The sequence below is a fragment of the Aplysia californica genome, unplaced genomic scaffold, assembly GCF_000002075.1.
Source record: "Aplysia californica isolate F4 #8 unplaced genomic scaffold, AplCal3.0 scaffold00834, whole genome shotgun sequence".
NCBI classification, from domain to species: Eukaryota; Metazoa; Mollusca; class Gastropoda; order Aplysiida; family Aplysiidae; genus Aplysia; species Aplysia californica.
In genome coordinates, this window is record NW_004798104.1 from 260278 (window position 1) to 282455 (window position 22178).

Genomic DNA, 22178 nt, shown 5'->3' on the forward strand with positions numbered 1-22178 from the left:
TCCCCCCCCCCCCCCCCCCCCTCCCCTTTCTCCCCTTTTTGTGTGTGTGTTAATTTGTGACATCTGGAAACAATCTCAGCAATTCTCATTCCATCATTCCATAAATTTAGCCTGTATCATTCTGTACCTCCTCTTTTCCACCCCAAACAAAGTTGTCACACACACACACACTCAACTCATGTCGTCACCCAGTGACGCAGCCCATAGCGCGCTAAGCGGCAAAGCGGGCCAGCCACGGCAAGATCTCGTCAACTGGCGAGGGAAATCCCGGAACATGACAAAAATTGATGGCGGAAATACGTCAACCATATTTGGGCCAATCATAGAGGTGTGCTAGTCAGGGTGACTGCCAACCCGGCTCCTCCCACCCATTTTCCGGGGGCATGTTACTATACATAACAATGACAGCGCCAGCTCCATTTGTATTATATATATGAGTCTTTGCCAATAGGTGGGGATTTCTTCATATATACCTAACAAAATCCTTTCCAATTCCAAGAAAAATAGTGCTATAGCTTTGAAAATTGTATATGTTGTGCTTTAATATATGGTGTTTCAGCTATGGGAGGATAGAAATAGTAGTCGGGCCATCAATAGAATTTTTACAAATAGTTTTAGTTCTGAAATCGATGTATTTTTAGAAGACGAAACGTGACACGTAGAGTTCAGACTTTTTCGGTCGTCAAGTTCAACAATGAAATAATTGCTGAGAAACTCGTCCTTCTACACTTTTACTACTATAACTACATATTTGTGGTGCAATGTCAGGGATAATGATATCTGTAGCTGTTTTTTTGTTAGTGAGCCTTCTATCTAGATTTTAATTTTCGAGCATAACTCATGTAGTCATTTCGCAAAGCAACTTCAATTCCAGCGACTTCGTTTCTATCAGCCCTTATGGGGCCCTGGAACAAGCATAACATAGTATAATATTTACTCTCTGCCCTGACTGATTCCAAGATTCCAAGGCTGTTATCGTAAGTAATTTTGGAGAAAACGGAAATCCTGCCACGCCTCGTGCTCTGTCATCATTTGTTATGTTCGAAAGAACCTATCAGAAAACGTTTTGGCAAATGCTCATAAAATAAACAACAAACCTGAAAGACAAAAATTATAGCTCAATTTCAAAGAAAAGTAATAACTCCAATGGCTCAATTGTAGACCTATTCAATGTGAGAGTAGTAAGTACTATGGGAGGGCAAGATGCGGTGAACTTGAAAATCTGCGAATCCTGAACAGAAAGCTAAAATATAGATATACAATACCAGGGCTTGAAATAGACCGCGGCACCGCGGCAATTTGCCTTGGTGCCTTTGCAATTTGCCGTAATGCCCTTAAAAACAAAGAGTCAACCGCGGCAATTTTTGCCGTGCCCTTGATTTTTTTGTTTTAAAAAGATTTGCCACCATCAAAATAAATCACTCAAAATAAATCACTATTTGTCCTGTGCTGTCTCTGGTGGAAAAAAAAGAAAAGAAAGTTATACAAGCGTCTTGTCGGGTTCCCCATCGTGGCAGGTCAGTGACCCTGAGCGTTGGTATCACAACTTAATCACAAGATACGGCATCGTGTGAGCACCCGTTGTTGGGGTCACCAAAGTTCATTCAAAGTCTGAACGCCGCGAAGTATGGGACTCCAGAAAGGGGGAATTATTGATTTTTTAATTTTTAAGATACACGCGTGGGAGGGCCGGGGTATGGAGAAATCTTGTCCGACTTGTCTGAAATCTCATCAAAGCTACAGTCTGACACTGCTCAGCTTGACAATTGTGTTCATTTTGTCATGGCTAGTACAAACACGCTCACAGCAATGATAACCAAACCTCAGCAGTAGTGTCTGAAAAAAGCTCTGGATGAAAAAGAAGGCTGCAGATGTGAGCGATGTGGCAAGAGATGTGTCTCACAACTAGAGGTCCTGATAAAAAAAAGGCACTATTCTCTGAAATCAACTTCTCTGGTGATACTTTTTTAAATCACTTGTGTTTTCTCATAAGGGACATACAGTAAGCCAGTCTTTTTCTATATTGTGTGTGCTAACATATTTTCAATATTCTGATCTAGTCATAAGTCATAATATGACATGCTGATTGATTAGGTCTTTTTATATAAACATACATGCACTTTAAAACATGTATTTTCAAAACTTGTTTCCACTTATCACAGTCAGAACCTCACACTATTTAACTGCTTGACGGCAGTTTGTAGTTATTCATTCTTTTTTTAAAATACAAATACAAGTTTTTAAGTCTTAAGTCGGAATGCCAAATCAATAGTTGAAATAACACGTGTGAGCAAAAATCCAAGACAACTTTTAGAGAGTCAACTACTAAATTCGACAAAGACATTTAGGAAAATAGTGCTCCGAGTTTCTGCAGACAAAAAGTTTTTAAACGAGTGCTTTCCACAACAGAAAAGAAGGCAAGAGTAAGATTTTAGAAAAATCTGGCGTATGCAAACCCCCGATATGAAATTAAAAAGATTAAAGCTCACGCACAACCAAAACTTAAAGGGGGTAATCTGCATGTTTCAAGCGTAATATACGCACATTTGTGCGTAAAGGGGAGCCCCGTGCCAGTTTGCGGAGGGCCAACTACCCAGCCCAGTAAAAAACAGTAAGTTACAGAAACACGGACAAACACAGCTTTTTATTTTTCGACCTTGGGAGACGGAGGAGTTTCTGCATCAGCAGGAACAATGAAGGACACGGACAAAGCCGAAAGGACTCTTCTGACCCGAAACCTTCTCTGTCGAACAAGTCTCTCCGGATTGCATCGTGGAATGTCCGCACCTTGTATGAAGAGGGAAAGAGTTCTCAAGTAATACAAGAGATAAAGAGATACAGGCTGCACATACTAGGAGTCCGCGAAACACACAGGATACAGTCTGGACAGAAGTAGCTTAGCTCGGGGGATATCGATGTACAGAAAAGTGGGAAGACATGGAATAACATCAAGAGGCTAGCCCAGGATAGAGAAAGGTGGAAGGTGTTTGTCCGTGGCCTATACCCTGGTGCAGGGTGAGAAAGGCAATGATGATGACGATGATATTTCGCAACGCTCTGACTTTGAATGAACTTTGGTGACCGCTACATTTGCCGGTACACACAATGTGATGCGAACGCCCAGGTTCACTGACCGGTCACGATGGTGGGCCCGACAAGACGCTTTTATACTTCTTCTTTTCTTTTTCATAAAAGGAACAAATAATTTATTTTCATGGTGACACAGCTTTTGTAATGCACAACCTGCAGGTTGCAAATGTTGCGAAAATCAAACTACTACCAGCATATTTCTGGGTGGTAACAAAAGCGAAAGTAGATCTTGATTTTCTCGATCGAGCCTCGGTATCACACATACACTTCTACTTGCCGCCATAGACGCCTGTTCGCATGAAAAAACGTACTCTCGGTCGGGGAAGAGCCGAATGAATATCACAATCGCAACCGGCAAAGGACGTTATCGGATTTGGTGTTCAAATATATTCCTCAATAACTTTTATGTATTTTTCCACAGGCCAATTTACAGATTTCCTCAAATCCGCGGGTCTTCGCGATTTTTTCAAAATTCCTGGGTAATTCCCGAGCCCTGGCAGAATCGCGAAGTCGGTAGCTTATCTCTCAAAATCGGTGGATCGGTAGTTTGACCAAAAAGTCGGTGATCTACCAATTTTTTCTGCAGTGTTGGCAGGTATGTATACATACACACACACACACATGTAAGTACATTATATTGAGTAAACAGTACGTCAGTGCGGCGCAGGGGTCTGGTGTGACTTTGGTTTATCAGTCAGTACTTATTTATAAATATTTTCCCCTCATCATATTCGCCTGAGCTATATAAAAAAATGAAACCTGTTTTGAGCTTGGGAAAGGGCCTAGAACCAAAATATAGACTGTCAAGAACCAGTCTGGTAGTCAGAATTCATATAATAAACACATGAAAGACAAAAATTATTGCTCAAACTCAAAGTAGAGTAAAAACCAGAAATGACAAGTAGACCTACTCAGTGTGACACTTGTAAAAACTGTGGGAGGTTAAGATGCAGTGACACTGAAAATTTGTGAATCTTGAACAGAAAGCTAACACAGAGATCAATCATCCAGCGGAAGAAACATGAACCCTTTAGTTCAAAAACACGGCTTACAAGGTATGCCGGATCCCGATTCCACACACAAAGCCTGCACCAATGCGCCCTTTGCACAGAGCTCTGGAGTACCATTCAAAATTCTTTGCTTCCCAAGTTCAGTTTTTGTCCTCTGGTGTTGCCTTCAACCTCGACCCGCTTCCACAAGTGAATCCTCTTTTTTTTCAAGAAAAATCAATAACCCATCCCCCATTTTGGAGTCCTCTATACCTCACAGCACTTAGATTTGGAATGAACTTTGGTGACCCCAACAATCACCCAGTAGAAAATCTACTCACAACGTGATGCAAATGTACGCAGGTTCACTGACCGGTCACAATGGCGAGCCCAACAACACCCTTGCGCATTATAACTTTCTTTTCTTTTTTTCACAAGTGACAGCACAGGATAAATATTGATCATTTTCCTAGCGACACGTGACACAGCATTTATTATAGTTTATAACGGACAACTTGCATACAAATGTTGCGTATCAAACTATTACCGGCAAATTTCTGGGTGGTAACGAAAGTGAAAGTAGAGCTTGATTTTCCCTATCGAGCCTTGGTATTTACACACTTCCGCTTGCCGCCTATTCGTGGGAAAAGCCAATCGCGACTGGGAAAAATGAACGGACGTATCAGATTTGGTTTTATGTATTTTCCCGGGGCAATGTGTACAGATTCCCTCAAATTCCCGAGTCTCTAGGATTTTTTTCAAATGGCCAGCGCAGGCGAGTCTTTTGACTATTCTCACCCGGTGTGCGTTCACCGTTATAGCCTAGATCTAGGCCAACCAATTTTGCGTTCACCCTGAACCACAGTAGAATTCTGTGTCGTGAACAAACATTATATTACTACTGTTAACCTAAAACTAAAAGCGTACAGTTTTGTCTGTGGGCAGTGGAGAGAGAGAGAGAGAGAGAGAGAGAGAGAAAAAGAGAGAGAGAGCAGAGATGCCAACCACAGAAAACCGAAATGAGTATTGGGAAATATGAAAATGTGTATTTTCAGGGGAAAATGTGTATTCCCCACGACCGACCGACTAGCAATAGTAAAATGTTCAGGGTGTCCAGCAATATTTCCTGAAAAAAAATTACTAGCTCACCAGCTCGAAAAAGGGAGCACACGTGTACAATATACGTATGTCTCCAGTCAACAACATGTTAGTGTTCAGTGTTGTACTAGGGTCTTGTTTGACTTAAATATTTCGGTCTATTATACCTGTAATATTTTCCTCTCATTATTATGTAAAAAATAAATCCTGCTTTTGAGGTTTCGGAAGGGCTTAAAACAAAAATTTCGACTATCAAGAACCAGTCTGGGTGTTATGATCATCATGATTCATATTATGAGCTGACAGACTCAAATTATTGATCAAACTCAGAGAAAAGTAATAACTTGAATGGCTCAAGTAGGCCCGTGCACTGTGAGAGTTGTAACAACTGTTGTAGGGCAAGATGTAGTGACACTGAAAATCTACCAGTCTTGAACAGAAAGCTACAACATACACTGTAGGTATAATTTACTATCACCCATCCAATGAAACGCCAACACATTATTTTAATAACACAGACTTGCAAAGTATGAAGGCAGGGTCCCGATTCCGCACACGGCCTGCACCAACGTGCGCTTTGCAGAAGCTCTAATCAAAATTCTGAAATGTGCTTCCAAGTTTTTGTCCTCTGGTGTTGCTTTCACACCCTCCCCCATAGTATCTTCAACCCCAAAAAATCAATAATCTCCTTCCCTATTCCGTAGTCCTATATTTTGCAAGGCCGTTACTCCCACCAAAGACGATCTTTGCTCACACGATGCCGCATTTATTTATGATGCGAATGCGCGCAGGTTCAGTGACCGGTCACGATGGCCAGCCAGACAATCTAAAAATTGGACGACGCTGGTATTTTCTTTTCTTTTTTTTTTCCACAAGTGACAGCACAGAGGCGAGTCCAAGCATTGATTAAATTTTAGGCCGGCACTATTTCTCCGAACGTTCGGGAAAATAAAGCTGGGCACTATTTCTCCGAACACTCTGAAATCACACCCTTTCCCGCATATTTCGGATAACAAAAATAAAATATAGATCTATAATTATATTATAGGCCTACCAAAGATTGTTCGTATACAATATGGTTCAATCGGTCCAAAAAATGTCCGTATTTATATAAAGAAATGCTACAGTTCCAAACAGTTTTTCGCTACAGATATGACGTGTGGCCTATGAAGGGTGCTGCTCTTAAACTTAATGTGTTGCGTTCACTCGTGAGCTGTCTAGATCTAGATCTATGGAGGGTTATTGATAACGACACATAGAGCTAGCATCTGCGTTTGTCGAGGCCGCGACCAATCAATCGTGGCTCGATTTTTTGGTCCCCGAAAAAGTCAAAAAAAAAGAAAAGAAAATGAAACTCTTTACTTTTGAAAGAAAGTTCACTTAGCTTCACTTCGTCTCTTTCTCACTTGTCACCACGTTGATTTGTTGAATACGTTACAGTTACATACGATTTGTATTGCTGTTCCTCTTTTATTTTTCGTTTATTTTTCCCTCTTTGTGGTGTTATATTTTGTTGGTGTGTATTTTTTTTTTCTTGTTATTGTTCTGATGTGTTGTTTTTCTATTAATTTTTTTTTGTTGGGGAAAAGGGGGGGGGGGGGGGGGGTTGTATAGTGTAACGTCATTTAATTTGATGTTCCTACAAAAGGTATTGTGTAACGTCATTTAATTTGATGTTCCTACCTTCATTAGATTCTAAATATATATACCTGTATAGATTTAAATGTGCTATGTTAGAGCGTTCCACCAAAACCAATTACATGTACTGACACTGGCAGGCCCCCTGTGTGTGATTCCATAATTTCCATGCATTATCCTGTACTTTTTAAAAACAAATTACGCAATTTAGGGTTAAAACGGTCAATCTTCTTCGGACAGGTGGACACACGCCCTTATTTGTTAATTGTTGTGGTTGTTTCTGGGCTGTTCTAGTTTTGATTTCATTCTGTTGTGAAACCTTTCTTTTTCACGTTTTTACACTCATCTAAAAATCTCTAGACTAGATCTAGCTCTTGAAAATTGAAATAGATCTAAACCCAAAAATTTGCTCCTTTTTTTTTTTTTATGGACGATAACCGTCCACTCAATAGAAAAGAGGGTCAGATTTCTCCGTCTCTCGGGTGCCTCAGGCAGTACCCGCCTCGCTAAACCAGTGGGCACACGGCCGGAGGAGAAGCTGAGAACAGATACCACCTTTGATTTGCTCCTTCCCAGACCTCGCAGAATGACGGAATGAAAGTTGGCGCCGAACTCTCGCAAATAGGCAAACAATCACGACCAGAGCGGAAGCCGGAAACCGTTCGGAGAAATAAAGATCGGCACTATTTCTCCGAACGTTCGGAGAAATAGTCACTTCGTAAATTTTATTTGCGCGGCGACATTGCGTTTATACTGCACAACCTTTAATTGGCCACCTCTATTCTCACCCCGGGTGAGAATAGTGCAGGTGAGTCTTTTGGCTATTCTCACCCGGTGCACGTTCACCGTTATAACCTAGATCTAGGCCAACCAATTTTGCGTTCACCCTAAACCACAGAATTCTACACTGTGATAACAGAAAAATTGTAGAATTCTGTGCCGTGAACAAACGTTCCATTACTACTGTTAGCTTACTAAAAGCGTACAATTTTGTCCGAGGGCAGTGGAAAGAGAGAAAGAGAAAGAGAGAGAGAGGAGTAGCGCGAGAACTTCCTGGCAAAACAAAATGGCGACCCGCGTAGTTCTGCTCGATTTGAAAAGTTAAATAGCCGTAGCATCTTTGTAGACAACCAAATTAATTTACTTTTGTGTTTTAACATCATTTTTTAACTTTGTTTTGGTCAATTTGATCGTCCACACCGATAGACAGCATTCAGAAAGAGATAGAGAGAGAGAGAAGAGGGGAGGAGTAGATCTTGTGAGAACTTCCGGGCAAAACAAAATGGAGACCCCCGTAGTTCGGCTCGATACGAAAAGTGAAATAGCCATAGCATCTTTGTAGTCGATAAAATTAGCTTACTTTTGTGCTATAACGTAATCTTTTCTTTGCCTTTATCCATTTGATCATCCACATCGATAGAAAGTATTCCCAAATTAGGAAAAACAGGTCTTGTTTCACACCGGGTGAGAATAGCCTACGGTGGCAAGTCTCACCCGGGGTGAGAGGTCGATCGTATTTCTATTCTCACCCCGGGTGTGAATAGCCACTTCCTTTCAAATTCCCAGGGCCTTGCAGTCACCCTGCTAGGTGCTCGCAGTAGCTTCATGTTTTTGCGTGTGAGTGAAAGCGGGCCTAAATCAAAACGCCTTCCTGCTTGGCATAGTAAGGCTACAACAGATGATAGAAGAATAAAATGCTTAGAGGCTTAGAGACTTAAGACAGATTTAGAGATTGGGAGTGTATACAGACCCGGTAACCGGGAACAAAGTCACAAAGTATACAGACCCGGTAAGGGGAACTCTTTTGTGATTTTGGAGAGTTTCAGCGCCCTCTTGGCTCAGCGTAGACCTAGGTTCTTCTAGATCTATGGTCTAGATCTAGGCGGACAGACATAAATCTTTGATCTAGTTTCGCGGCTAGCCTAGAATCTAGATCTAAATGAAGATTGCGGATGTTTTTTCGATGAACGATCGTTTTTCCTCCGTTTTGGAGTTGGAGGAATCACAATTTGAAGAAAAGAACAAGTTACAATGTCATAATTTCAAACGAGCAGTCTCTCTCTCTCTCCTCTGTGTATCGCTCGCCTTCTCTTTTTCTTTGTTTGTCTCTGTCTTTCTTTGTCCCCACCTATTTCCCACTCTATTGACTCTATCTTTCTCTCGTTCCCTTGCCAACTGGGGCATGTCATATTTTGCTAGCCGAAGTGACTATTCGGACTCGAGTCCGAATATGAAAAAATGTTATTCGGACTCTGATTCTTGTCCAGCATGACATGACTGCCGATTTCCTGTGACTCCGGCTTCCTGTCCTGCCTCACTCGTGACTCGCCTCAGGCTAGGTAGAGACGGGATCACTTCGGGCAAAATGGCGTTAAATTGTGCAGGAGCCGAGTTTTTTTCTTATGATGAATTTGAGGCTGGCCTGAAAAGTTATAGCGCTTCTAATATAAATGTTTATTTGTCAAGAGGTAATCAGAAGCAATTAAAGATGGCTCGTTAGCGTGTGTCGGGGTCGGACGGGCGGCCTGCACACGTGTGGCTGTGTGTGCGTGTCGGGGAGGGGGGGGGGGGGCACTATTGGTCCGGTCGTTGAACGTCGCATATGCGTCAGTCTCTCCCCCCCCCGTGGCAACTGATCATTACAATAATAAGCTAGTCTTGACGTAGATCTACGTAATGAATTGTGCGCTGGTCTATGGAATCAAAAGTTGCCGTATGTTCGGCTCTACACAGCAACACAACTTTTTCTTGGTAAAACAATCGAGATGACACAGCCTTGTCTTGTGTATTTGAACGAATCGATCTTTTTTTTTACACAGCTCATAATATGCAGGTGCCAGGTGATCTGCTTATCTTCAATTTTACCTTTTTTCTACCACAAAGAAAGTGGGAAACATGGGGGGTGGGGGGGGGGCGTATCAATGAGGCGGCGGGCATCGGATCGGCAGATAAAGTGTGGGGGAAGCTAAAAAATGGCGGAAAATTGGAAGCACTGAACGTTAGATCTATAGAACGAAGACACTTCCTTTTTTCCAGACCGTGTCCGAATAACATTTTTTAAATATTGGGACTCGAGTCCGAATACGAAAAAATGATATTCGGACTCGAGTCCGAATAATGACGGCCTTTAAGCCAGCCTTTGCTAGCACCCCCCCCCCCCCTCCTCTCTCTCACACACACACACACACTAGTCTTCACTAGATTTCTTCCGGGTCTGGGGGCTGAAACTTCCCGAAATCACAAAAGAGTTCCCCTACCGGGTCTGTGTATACTTCGTGACTTTGTTCCCGGTTACCGGGTCTGTATACACTTCGTTAGAGATTTACCTGTTAAATGTGAGATGCTGCTGCCTCTTCCTGACATCGTAATATATGACTTCGCCTCCCCCTCAAACTCGTCAATAGTAGATCTAGATGATTTAAGTCAAAACTGAACTTTAAAAACTCAAACAAAGACGAAACGGTAGCCTTGACACCGGCACTCGCTGGACTGAAATCTACACAAAAACTTCAACTGTTCGTGCACATGGTTGGTAGATTCTAGATCAAGAAAGAAGCTGGAATGGATCATACAACCATGTTTGCACACATGAAAAGTAATGTTGACGGTCTTGGTGGCTTAAATGTTTTTGTTTTTTTATTCACTAGCGTGTTCACATTTGAGAAATTGAGGTGCTCCTCTGGTCTTCTTGGGGTCCACTTTGGCTTTGCATTAGGCCCTAGGCCAGCAATCTTATTCTACAAACTACAAAACTTCACGCTGCGTTTATTTTGTTCTCCTCTGATTCCAAAAACATACACCGGGAACAAAACGAAAGCAAAAATGCAAAAAGTGGACCAAAATTCTAACCCGAAAGAAAAAGTAAAAAGCATATGATTCGATTCCTTTCGTTCGGCTTGAGGCTTGTCCTGTCAACTGTCCACACGCCACACCGACAGTGACGCCTTTTCCCACCTTTGACTTACGACGTAATACCTAGGGCAGAAGGAGTAGGTTATCTTGAGCTCACGCAGTATAACGACAAAAATGTCTCAGAAAAGAGCACTGCATTTTGTTTTCAAGGTTGGAAATCGAACCGAGACGGCGAAATTCTACAGAGATGTCTTGGGAATGAAGGTAATAAGGTTCTGCTAACACTAACACAAAAGGCTAGACGTCTCTTGTGCTTTTAATTTATTTATAAAGACTCTAGGCCTAAATAATAATTAGGCATCGTGTAATATAATAATGATTAATAATGGTCTAGGAGGGGAAAATAGACAGGTTATAGACTAGATTCTATAGGTCTTATTATACATTATACAGTATTGTATTATTATATAATAGTCTTAGAATCTTGAATATTATTATGTAAAGTGGATCATAGTCTTTGTGTGTGACATTTTTTATGGTTTGCATTTATTATTGTTATTAATTTTAGGCTTCTAAACTTTATTACTTCAACTTACAAGGCCTATAGACTATAGCCTATAGCTCCTTCAGAGGTCTTGGTTACACCTTGGTGTCTTTTCTTAGAAGAAAAAATAACTGGATAACCCCCCCCCCCCCCCCCCCCCGTTCAAATACATGTACCAGTTGCACATAAAAATTTCAGTACGTTTGCTTATTTACTAGATCTAGCCTGATTTCAGTGATCCGATTTCTTTACATAATATATAGAGGCCTAGATAATGACTCATCAGAAATGCCCCAGAAAAAGGCTACTTATGTCTTATTGCATGCTGTGTAGCAATGCCAAAAGTACCTGTATGTTAAACCATATTAAAAAATATTTAAATTTTGTTGTAATCATGTCAGAGTGTGGGGCAATGAGAAAAGAATTGAATTTAGGTTCAAATGAAAAAAAAGAGTGCAATTCTTATCTTTCTTCCAGTATTTTTTTGGCTTTATTTTCTTTTGTCTAAATTATGAAATGCTATTCCATATGAGTTTTATATTTTTATCATACTTTTATGTGTGGTGTTTCAGTTGTTTGTGGGCATATATAGATTATAGGATGTTGGCATTGCCTTAGAAATGGTCAGTGATCACTGAAAAAACCCCATTCAATTCTTCTAAGACAGTTCTGTTAACAAAGCGACCTAATTAGTGTTAAAATATTACTCACAGACTTAATTTAAAAAATAAGTGATCCCTTTTAAATCGTCTGACCTGGCTCAGAACAATTGCCACATATATTTCCTTTACTTTAGTTCGTTACTTGTAAATTTATGATTGTAGCACTTTAATCTGCTTTTGATGAATTAAAGTTTTATTTAAAATGTTTTCTTTCCAGTTTTTGCGACATGAAGAATTTGAAGAAGGATGCAAAGCTTCCTGTAATGGGTAAGGCCCTATAATCTTTTATTAAGTTCTTCCAAACAACTTTCAAAAGTTTAATTGCAAATTATATTTGAGTGTATAGGGTAATTGAGTATTGAAATATAGACAAGGAAATGTCTTGTTAGTTTTTTAATGTGTAAGCACTACTTTAATCAGCAACTTGCAATGTATGCTTCCCTAGGGAAACCAAGAACATTTCTTTGTGTTTAAGGGTGTGGTGGGGGATATAAATAGTTGTTTAATCACATACATGGATTAAGGAACACACTAATAAAAAAATGTTTAAAATTGTGGGCGTGGTACATCGAAATAGCTGGGAGGGGGAGGTTGTTATTTTGTTTTGTAAAATTTGTTCTAATTTGTCTTTTGCTCTCATCATTTCAATGTTTATTATAATTTATACTTTCCACAGTCCCTATGATGGAAAGTGGAGCAAGTCCATGGTTGGATATGGCCCGGAAGATTCCCACTTTGTCGTAGAGCTCACATACAACTATGGGATTGGCAATTACAAGCTGGGCACTGATTTCATGGTAAGTGTGCTGCAAGCAGTACAATCATCTATACCTTAGAAGATATCAAGGGAAACTCATTTTGATAAAAGGATCTAAATTACAAAGTTGACAAAGTGCCAAATTTACCCTCGAAGGCAAGTTTTGTTTCTCTTTTTTTTTTCTTTTTTTTTTTCTTTCTCTTCAAACTATTGAGAAGTGTGCTATACCTGGCCAACTTTCATGTGGTCCATGCAGAACCCCCCAAAATAAGTTCAGATGTCAAATGTTCCAGATAATGAATTGCCCTGGAAAAGATCAAATCAAAACTTTTAGTCTTTCATGTGATTGCATACACAGGGCATCACAGTTCAGTCTCCGAACATTCTGGAGCGCGCTCAGAAAGCAGGATACTCAGTGACAGAGGAGAGGGGACTCAAAGCTGTCAGGTCACCGGATGGTTACGTGTTCAGAGTACTGGAAGAGCCATCAGTTGGAGGTAGGGCGCAGTTTCTGTTTTCTGTGAAGCTTGGTGATTGTGGTGTTCCCTGGGTTCTCTGTGTGTACGTGTATAAATTTGTATGTTTGTGTATGAGCGAGTTTATAAAAATGCTTAACTCTTTGTCTCTGAAGCGGGCTTTCCCCACCGTGCCAATGCCCTGCTATTTTGGTATAAAACGTAAAAATGAGAATACTAACTTGACCGAATGGGTCATTTAATCACAATAATAATCCTATTTTGACAGTAGAAGACCTGTTTTCAGCAATTGTCGAGAACTGAATATAAAACCGAAGTCGCCATAATGGAAGGTGCAGTGGTTCCAATTGCGAGCCGTTGGGAGTGACTTGCCAGAGATGAGTTAAGTTAACCAATACATTTAGTAGAAGTAGATTTGGAATTTTTATTATAAAAACAAATCTGTCTTATGTAACTACATTCATCTGCAGTTTTTCCTATTTGCAGTTTTTATAATACAAAGAAACCTGTACTTTATGTAACTACATATTCATTTGCAGTTTTTTCTATTCGCAGTTTGTATTCAATAGAAATCTGCACTATATGTGACTATATAATTCATCTGCAATTTTTCCTTTTCGCAGGATTTATTATAAAAAGAAATCTGTGCTCTCTGTATAACTTTATATATTCATCTGCAGTTTTCCGCTATAAATGAGAGTGCTTTGTTTTGCTGTATCACGCTACAGCAGTCTAATGTGATGTACTTATTGCTTTTTTTATGAGCAGTATGTCACCAATACAGTATTTTTCATGCAGAAAAGGCAAATTTTCTCATATATTAATTGTTGGATGAACAGTGAGTGGTGTAGGTTGAAGTAGTTTATTTTGGGAGCAGCTGTGACAAGCAAACATGATGAAGGGCAAAACTACAACATTACAAAAGCAACACACAAAACTACAACGTTACGAAAGCAGCACACAAATTCAGCAGCTGAATGTCTTCGGTGGTCTTTGTCTTTTTGGGGAACTGTCCAGATTGTCAGGCCTTGTAGATCAGGGGTGGGCAAACTTTTAAATACTGCACATGGGCCAAATGCTGTCTGTCATAGAGTTTTGTGTTGCCTGCGGAAACATTCGGTGTATTTTTTAGAATAAAAGAGATCAATAAGTTCTCACAAAAATGGTTACATTTGTTAGTCAATATACATGTACTATTATCCTTTTATTTAAGTCATCTCTTTTAATCTTTTGTTATCTGTCATTCACTGTCGATAAATTTTGAATGCCCTCAGATCCTGTGAAGAAAGTAACCCTTGCCTCGTCAGACTTGAAGAAATCTGTGGGTGAGCAGAATTATTAAAAAATGCTACTGTTGATCAACTTTAATATCTTTATCCCATACCTTTTAAATCTCTCTTACTGGCATCTGTGGTGTAGCAGTGAAGCGCTTCGCTTTCGCTTGCAGGGGACCCAAGGTCGATTCCCAAGTTGGGAGAATTTTTATAGAGCATCTCAGGTCTCTTTGCTGGGATATTGTTTCCCTTTCAGCTGAGATTGGCCCTGACAGGCAAGGTCGGAAACCTGCTTCCTAAATGTTCAAATTGTGTCAGTTGGGTGTAAAAACATGGACATTAAAAAAATAAAGTATCTTTAGGATTGAATTCATTATCAACAGTGCTCGATATACCAATGGTGTATCTGTGACTGTAAATTTAATTCTTAGTTTACAGAATAAATACGTACCCAATGCATAGACTTCAAAAGTTATCTATTAGACTCCTTTTTTCTTTTATTGGAAGTTTAATTTTTAAGTAAGGGCAGCTCTCATGTGTCCTTGAAACACACAAGTTACCTTTTTCCCCTTTCCGTGCAACAGAGGATTGCAAACCAATACAAACTGGTTCTTTAAGGTTAAGATTTTTGTATTTGCACAACCAAAAGGTATTAGGAATAGGGAGGGTAAATGTCCGTGTGATTCAATAAAAATTCACTTTCAAAATTGAAATGTGAGGTGGGAGGTTTGGAGGCAGAGGGTTTTGGAAGACTAGTGTGACATTTGGAGACATGACTAAAGGGCGACTCAGCATTCATGTTTTATTTGATCAGGCTGTTACACTGGGCTTCTATTTGCATATTGGATACAACACTTATGTTCAGTGTGGAGGGCTCCAAGCTCTGGATAGAGGAATATTTATAAGGCTCTTGACTGTTGTCAGAGCAGGGTGTCAGTATGTAGAGGGCCCCTTTCCTCCTTTTGTACCCCAGTCCTTATTATCAGCTTATCTTGGTTGGGGTTACCCAGTGTGCGTTGATAGATAAGAGAGAAAGAATGTGTCTAGACATTTTTTTTCCTTATTCATGATATAGTGCCTCAGTGACAAAGTGCTGACTCACTGTTTGTCTGGGAGCTGGAAATAGGGCAAGCAAAAATGGATAGGTGCTACTTTTATCTGATTCTCCTGGCTCTTACCTATGAAGATCTTTCACTTACTTTTATTTTTGTCCCCTAATGTTACAGCTGTTGAGAGTGGGACATATTCTGACCCCCATTTTACTTATTGAGTCTGTTTATACCAGGTGCTATCAAACTGGGTCTCCATTCCTTTTGTGCCCCCCACCCCTCACACACACACACAAGAAAGGTCTGTTTATACAAGGTCGTATTAAACTGGGTCATGTTCCTTTTCTGTCCCACTGCCCCCGCAGACCCCATCTCCCACCTTAGCTGGGGAGAAGCAAGCCACTGGTAGCTTCAACATCTTTCCTCTTATTTCTGTATTTAGTAAAAATAACAATGTTTTTGGTAAGAAGTCTGATCTTGGTGCCTATTTCTCTGTTGCTGGTTAATTAAATCTCATTCGTGGGTGGTTGACGGGTGTTCTGGTGTGATTTGCTCCTTTTTTCGCGTCACAAATCTGTCATCCTTATCTCTCCTCTTCCTTTTTTGTGTTAGTTGCTCTCTTGTAGCACCTCTAATCTTGGGCTCCTAATTGTGTGGTAAGTGCTGTGGTAAGTGCTTATAAAAATTAAAAGTCTCTTTCACTTATTTCTGTTCTCTTTTGTCTGTCATCGTGATTTCAAAATAACTCGGAATGACTACAATTCAGTACACATTATTTTTTCTTCTCTTCCCCCTCACCAGAGATGGTACCTATGCTGTATAATAATAATAGAGTAACCTTCAAAGAAATCTGCTCTTTTTTTAGTTTAACTTTTAATAAAAGCTTTACAGCACCTGAAACATAAATAGGTCACATTAGTGCCAAAGATAGAGACTTTATTAGAGAGTAACATATTAAGAAAAGAAAGAGAGACAAGGATGATAGATAGATGGTCTTATTCCTTCCCTCCCCCCCCCCCCCCCCCTCCCTTCCAAGTCTTGTACATTATATGAAGTCCTGTCTCAAATTACAGATTTTAGACTGATTTTCTTTCTTCTGGGTTGTTTTTTTTTTTTAAGACTTCTGGAGTCGACTTGCTGGCATGAAGATCTATGAACAACAAGAGAAATCTGCACTGTTGGGTTATGACGACAACCAGGTATCAGGCCTCTGTATGCTTTGTTTTTGTCTGTGTGTGTTTATGGGGTTGTATGCATGTTGCATGTGTAGGGTATATCCAGTTGATGTGTGTATTATCATCATCACAGGTGGTTCGAGGGTGCCACTGGTAGGTCCTATACTTCTTTTCTTCTCTTCTGTTGTTTCTGTCTGCCTCTCTTGCCTCTTCCTAGCACTATATGACCGTTATTGTGTCAATGTGCTTTTCTTTACACGAACAGAAGATCATCGCCACAAAGTGTATAAATATGTATATATATGGCTCTCTTTTACTTAAATTTTAACCTTCTGTCCCCTATTCTATCAGGGATTGGAGGTATGGCATCTTGTGTAACTTTAATGTACTTATCGAAGCATTGAACCCAATACTATTTGTGCCGTATCCCAAAATGATCATTGTCATATCTTGTACATTGATGTGCTTCATTTTGCCACAAAGTAAGGCTCAAAACAATGGCTTATCTAGGGTGTGGGTGGTAGTGCTGTACGATTTTGAGGAAACAAAAAATCATCGAAGCTTCGAAGCATGAGCTCACTATTCATGACATTCGAATACCTCCGTTGAATGTTTTATTCTTATATGTTATGATAAGCATAAACCCAGACCTAAGTGCTGCTATTCTACATTCGCTAGCTATTCACAGCGCCATCTAATAGTTTTTTCTTATAAGTGATAAGCCCAGATCTAACTTCCGCAATTCAAAGCACAGTCGAATCTTATTTTCTTACATGTGATAAGCCCAGATCTAACTTCCGCAATTAGAAGCGCCGTCGAATTGTTTTTTTTCTTATATTGTTACAGACCAGATCTGACTTGCGCTGTTCAACGCCAGTCACTGAGCGCACATTTGTTGTTGTCTCATGCGCGCAGACAGTGCAGCGTGTTGACATCATGTCACCGTTCATAGCGCTTTGAATTTCAAGTAGGGTTAGGGGAGCTCATTGCGACAGCTAACTTCATGGAAAAAACATTCACTGCGCTTCAAAAGTCAAGTGCCCTTGCTTAAGCTGTCCATAGAGTGACGAGTGAATATAGAATAGTAAGAGATATTCTCTAAAGTATTGTTTTATTTACTCTTGTAGGCTCCTCTCATCACTCTGTCTCGTAACCATCAAATAAAGAGTATTTCTGTATATTTATTTTAATGGTTATAGATATAATGTGCTCCAATTTTTCTACGTTTGAGAAAAATGAGACAAAAATCCAATAGATTTATCTGTTTTAAAAAAATCACACGACATTTGAATGGCTCTGCCACTCTTCGGACAGCTGTGAATAATGCAAAAATCATGAATGTGGAATAGTAAAGTCGAATGGGCTCAGCTCTAGTGGGTGGTTGAAGGGTGCAGTTAATCAGTCCTATTCCTATCTTTCTTTCTCATCTCTCTGGGTTTTTTTTTGGTCTGTCATTTTCCTTTAAAGTTTCCAACTGCTGTGTTGAGTTGATGTGTTTCACTTTCTCTCATGCGGGTGGTTGGAGGGCCCCACTGGTAGGTAGGTCTTACTTCTTTAATTTCCCTCTGTTGTGTCTGTCTGTCTGTCTGTCTTACTTTTCTCCAGCACTAGATGACCATTATTGTGTTGATGTGCTTCTTTTTACTCCAACAAACTTTTGTCTTTAGGCCATTCCCAAAGGAGGGAAATTAACTTGTTCTTATGCACAGTAAAATTGTAAATGGGCTGATTTATCAATGTCATGCTCATACACTGTGCCATAACAACATAGGGGGAACTGCTGCTTTTTCTTTCCTCATCCTTACTATCATTCTTTTTCCTCTACTTGTTTTGTATGTTTGTCACTCTCTTGTGAACAACTATTTCCGAGGTGCCTTGATAGTAGAAGCAGACTTTGTGCTGATGAGGCTAGAGAGTTGAGCAGAGTAAACCTGATTCCCCGTTTGAAATTCTCTGTTGACATCCACCCCTTGGCGCTCCTATGACCTTATGCAGTTGCAAGTGCCATAAAACCTTACTAAAAAAACCCCAAAAACAAACTTTCTGTCAACAGGAGAAACAGCGCAGTTTTTATGCTCTGTTCTGTATTCCTTTTGTTCATAATATATTTTAATAATTTCCTATTGTCTCCACCGGTGTCTTTGGTGATTGGATATTTCACCGTTACAGGCTGGAGTGAGTTCAGTGCCCCAATGGGAAAGTTGGTTTGTTGGTTTTTTTTCCAAATATCTGTGTCTGTCTGCTGGGAAGTTTTGATTTTATTCCACTTAGCCGGGATTGGAATTGACAGACTGGGCATTGTACCTGCATCATGTATGATCAATATTGTAGTTATTGTGTGTGTGTGGAGGGGGGGGGGAGGAAGAGGTTAGGTAAAACGTAAAACATTTTAAAGTACTTGATTCTACCTCCCCACAGTGCAAGCTGGAGCTGGTGGACATCGGTGGGCCAGTGGACCACGCCACAGCCTTTGGTCGGATTGCTTTCGCCTGCCCGGGAGCTGAGGTGAGGGTGGAGGTCGCTGGTTTGGCTTCTCTCAAATTCTTTGGTTTGCTTTGGCCTCAAGCAAGCCGTCTAGTATTTTTTAAACACCCAGTGCAACTGAACCTGCTCTAATTACCACCTGTCGAAGACAATCACCTGTACTAACAGTCTCTTCCGACGTCCTCCTTTGCATTTTTTCTACATTATAATGACCCTGTCCCAGAGGCCCATCTGTCTTAGATAGCCAGTTTTCTCCACGACAATGGGTGACCATTTTCGACAGGCTTGATTATAGTTTTGAGAGTGTACCTGCAGTCTTTTTCAGTGTTTAGATCTGAAAGGAGATTTTTTAAAATGTTCCTTTGTAAATCATTAAGTGCTTTTTATCTGAGAAATAAAAAAAATAAAAAAAATTCATCCTTCTGCACTTCAGTTGGTAGAATTTGTAAGTGCCCATGCTCCAGTGATGATTGTTTTCAGCCACATTAAGATCCAGTCTTTACCCTCTAAACTTACTCCTCCTGTAGTTTAAAATTTGTGAAAAGTATGGACCCTTGTATGTTTATTTTCTCATTTTGAGTACCATACATTAGTTCAGGCTTGAGTGCACATGCAACGTACAAGATAAGTTTTTGCGGATCAAAAGGACTAAGACCCTAATTCATCCTGGGTCTACTGTATAATGCCTAGGCTTTCTTGAGCTTATTGTATGAGCCGGTAAAGAATAAAAGCTGTATAATTGTTATGTAGCTGGAAGGTTTACTGTGATAAACAGTTTGATACTTATTTAGTTTATAAGACTCTCTGACAAATTTCTTGTTGTTGGGGTATCTGACCTAGGTTGTCGTCTTTATTGACAATTTTGTTGTTGTTTTGTCTCTTTCGTTCAGTTGCCATCTCTTGAAGAGCAAATGAAGGCGGAGAATCAGACCATCTTGACCCCCCTAGTCAGCCTAGACACCCCAGGCAAAGCCACTGTGCAAGTGGTTATTGTTGGAGACCCTGTGAGTAGTTCGTTGTTTATCATCTTGTCACATTTCGGTTTGTGTTTTCAGTATGTCTCAAACTCGAACTTCTTTTGTGGGTCGTTAGTGGCTACTCCTTGGAGAATATTGTAACAACAGGCAAGTTTGATGGAAAGAGAGGCAGAAGCAGACAGAGGGAAAAGATACTGGACAAGATGACAGCCTGGCTAGGAGCAGCAAGAACAACAGGCACCATTGCTGCAACGCAAGACAGAGTGAAGTGGAGGTCCATGATCGCCCATGCCAGTCGGCAAGGCACCGGATGATGATGAGTGGCTACTCTGGTGTGGTTTGCTATTTCTTTCCTATCCAACATCTATCGTTGTGATCTCTCTTTCTTTTTTTGTGTTTGTTACTCTCTTAAAACACCTCTAATCTTTAGCGCTTATTTGACCCTATTGTGTTGCAAGTGCCATAGAACTCTTTCTAAAACTAAACTTGCACATTTTCAGTTTTGTTAACATTACTCCTGTACACTTTTCCACCCTTAATGTGCTCCAGAAGGCCTAAGCTCTTTCTCGTACCCCCTTTCCGTAGGTGGTTGGAAGTCGCCACTGGTAGGTCCTACTCCTTTACCTCTGTTGTTTCTGTCTGTCTTATTTTTACTCAGTGCTAAATGGCCATCATTGTGTCAATGTGCTTCTCTTTGCTCAAACAAACAAACAACTTCCTTCGTTGACAGGATGGACACGAGATCTGCTATGTCGGAGACGAGGGCTTCAGAGACCTGTCCCAGGTGGACCCGAAGGCCGACTCTCTCTTGGACGAGGTAATCCGCTAGATGCCGGGCTGGGTATTTTAAAGAGTACTAATTTTGATTTATTTTTTAAATAAAAAATTGTCTCGTTTACTTGTTTTATAATAATTTGGCGTTCCTCCAACGTGATGCGTTGATTTCCTCTACTGTCAATCAAGAGCTTTACAGCAAACTATGCTGGTATGAGTATCTCTGTCAACAGCAAACATTATGTTCGTTGTTTCTTCTGACATTTGAAAGCTAACATTCTTGGCTCTGTGTGGGATGTGTACGGGGAATTGCAAATGTTTTAAATCTGCAAGCTTTGTTTGACTAAATAAACGTACATATGTTAGGTGTAGTGCATGCACCAGAGAGGATAAACTTAGATTTGAAATGATGGGTTATATTCTAGCGTTGAGGCTTAGGTGCCAAATCTGTGGATGGGGAAGGTTACCATTCCATTTTTTGGGTGTTTGTCTTCCCTTGCTGATTAAAAATATTGAAAGTTGCAAATATTTTTATGCCTGAATATGTTTCAACTATAATTTATGATATGTTTTCCTTGATCTGACTTTAAATTCATGCAAATACCATATTTCGTTTTCTACATCTTTTCTCTCTTCTTCCTCTTCACTGAGCTCCCTTCATCTCCTCTTCCTCCTCACCCATCAACATTTTGTGCAAAGCTCCTTAGCATTTTTAGATGGCCATTTCTCTATTTATGTATGGCCATGTCTTGATGTTTTTCCTAATTTCTCCAGTCCTTTTTTTCCTCACCTGCCTCTGTTTGTGTTGCAGGCGATCAGCAAAGACAAGAGTGAAGAATGGTTTGCCAAGAAAGGTTTGACTAAGGGAAGTGCATAGCTGTCCTGACTTTGTTGACCTGCCTTCATTTGGGACTTGGATAAAAAAAATCTCTTTAAAAAATAAAGAAACGAAAAGAAAAAGAAGAAAAAATATGCATGTGTAGTTTTAGCTTTTAAAAGTAGCACAAGAGGATGGAAAAAGACAAAAGCACAACTATTTGATGCATGATGAAAAGATATTATTTGTAGTGTTTCATTTTAGTCTGTTCAGCTTTTACTCAAGAAAATCAGGTATTTATGATGCTGAGAGAAAAGCCAGAAAGAACAAAACAATAAACAAAACAACAATTGCTCATTGGACAGATAGTCTCTGAATGATGTTCTTGAGTAAAAGCTAAACAGACTAAAATTGAAACACTACAATATTATAATTGTGTTTGCTAAAACATTTCTTATTGTTGCTGGAATCCTCATGTTACTGCAATGTCTTTTATATAAAATTATTCAGAAGTTTTTATTT

The 22178-nt window shown here is 40.0% G+C and overlaps 2 protein-coding genes across 2 annotated transcripts in view; one reads left to right on the top strand and one right to left on the bottom strand.

Moving 5' to 3' along the window:
• Nucleotides 1-10587, bottom strand: part of LOC101854291 (mediator of RNA polymerase II transcription subunit 31) — a 20824-nt gene extending 10237 nt beyond the window's left edge. The window contains exon 1 of the mRNA XM_005109957.3: nucleotides 10142-10587. Within this exon, the coding sequence (XP_005110014.1) occupies nucleotides 10142-10178 (37 nt within the window). The 5' untranslated portion in view covers nucleotides 10179-10587. The remainder of the gene's footprint in view (nucleotides 1-10141) is intronic.
• Nucleotides 10588-10663: 76 nt separating this feature from the next.
• On the top strand, nucleotides 10664-21799 carry LOC101854533 (glyoxalase domain-containing protein 4). The gene is made up of 10 exons (XM_005109958.3): nucleotides 10664-10931; nucleotides 12091-12140; nucleotides 12550-12670; nucleotides 12989-13127; nucleotides 14381-14431; nucleotides 16549-16628; nucleotides 19023-19109; nucleotides 19979-20092; nucleotides 20796-20882; nucleotides 21651-21799. The coding sequence occupies exons 1-10, from the start codon at nucleotides 10842-10844 to the stop codon at nucleotides 21714-21716; spliced, it is 885 nt and encodes a 294-aa protein (XP_005110015.1). The 5' UTR covers nucleotides 10664-10841; the 3' UTR covers nucleotides 21717-21799.
• The last annotated feature ends 379 nt before the right edge of the window (nucleotides 21800-22178 follow it).

What these genes read in the sequence shown, in the direction of transcription:
- LOC101854533 (XM_005109958.3), top strand. Translation starts at nt 10,842, where the DNA reads ATGTCTCAGAAAAGAGCACTGCATTTTGTTTTCAAGGTTGGAAATCGA. An exon ending in GGAAGAGCCATCAGTTGGAG is followed by an intron (nt 13,128 to 14,380) that starts GTAGGGCGCAGT and finishes GAATGCCCTCAG; the next exon opens with ATCCTGTGAAGAAAGTAACC. An exon ending in TCGCCTGCCCGGGAGCTGAG is followed by an intron (nt 19,110 to 19,978) that starts GTGAGGGTGGAG and finishes TCTTTCGTTCAG; the next exon opens with TTGCCATCTCTTGAAGAGCA.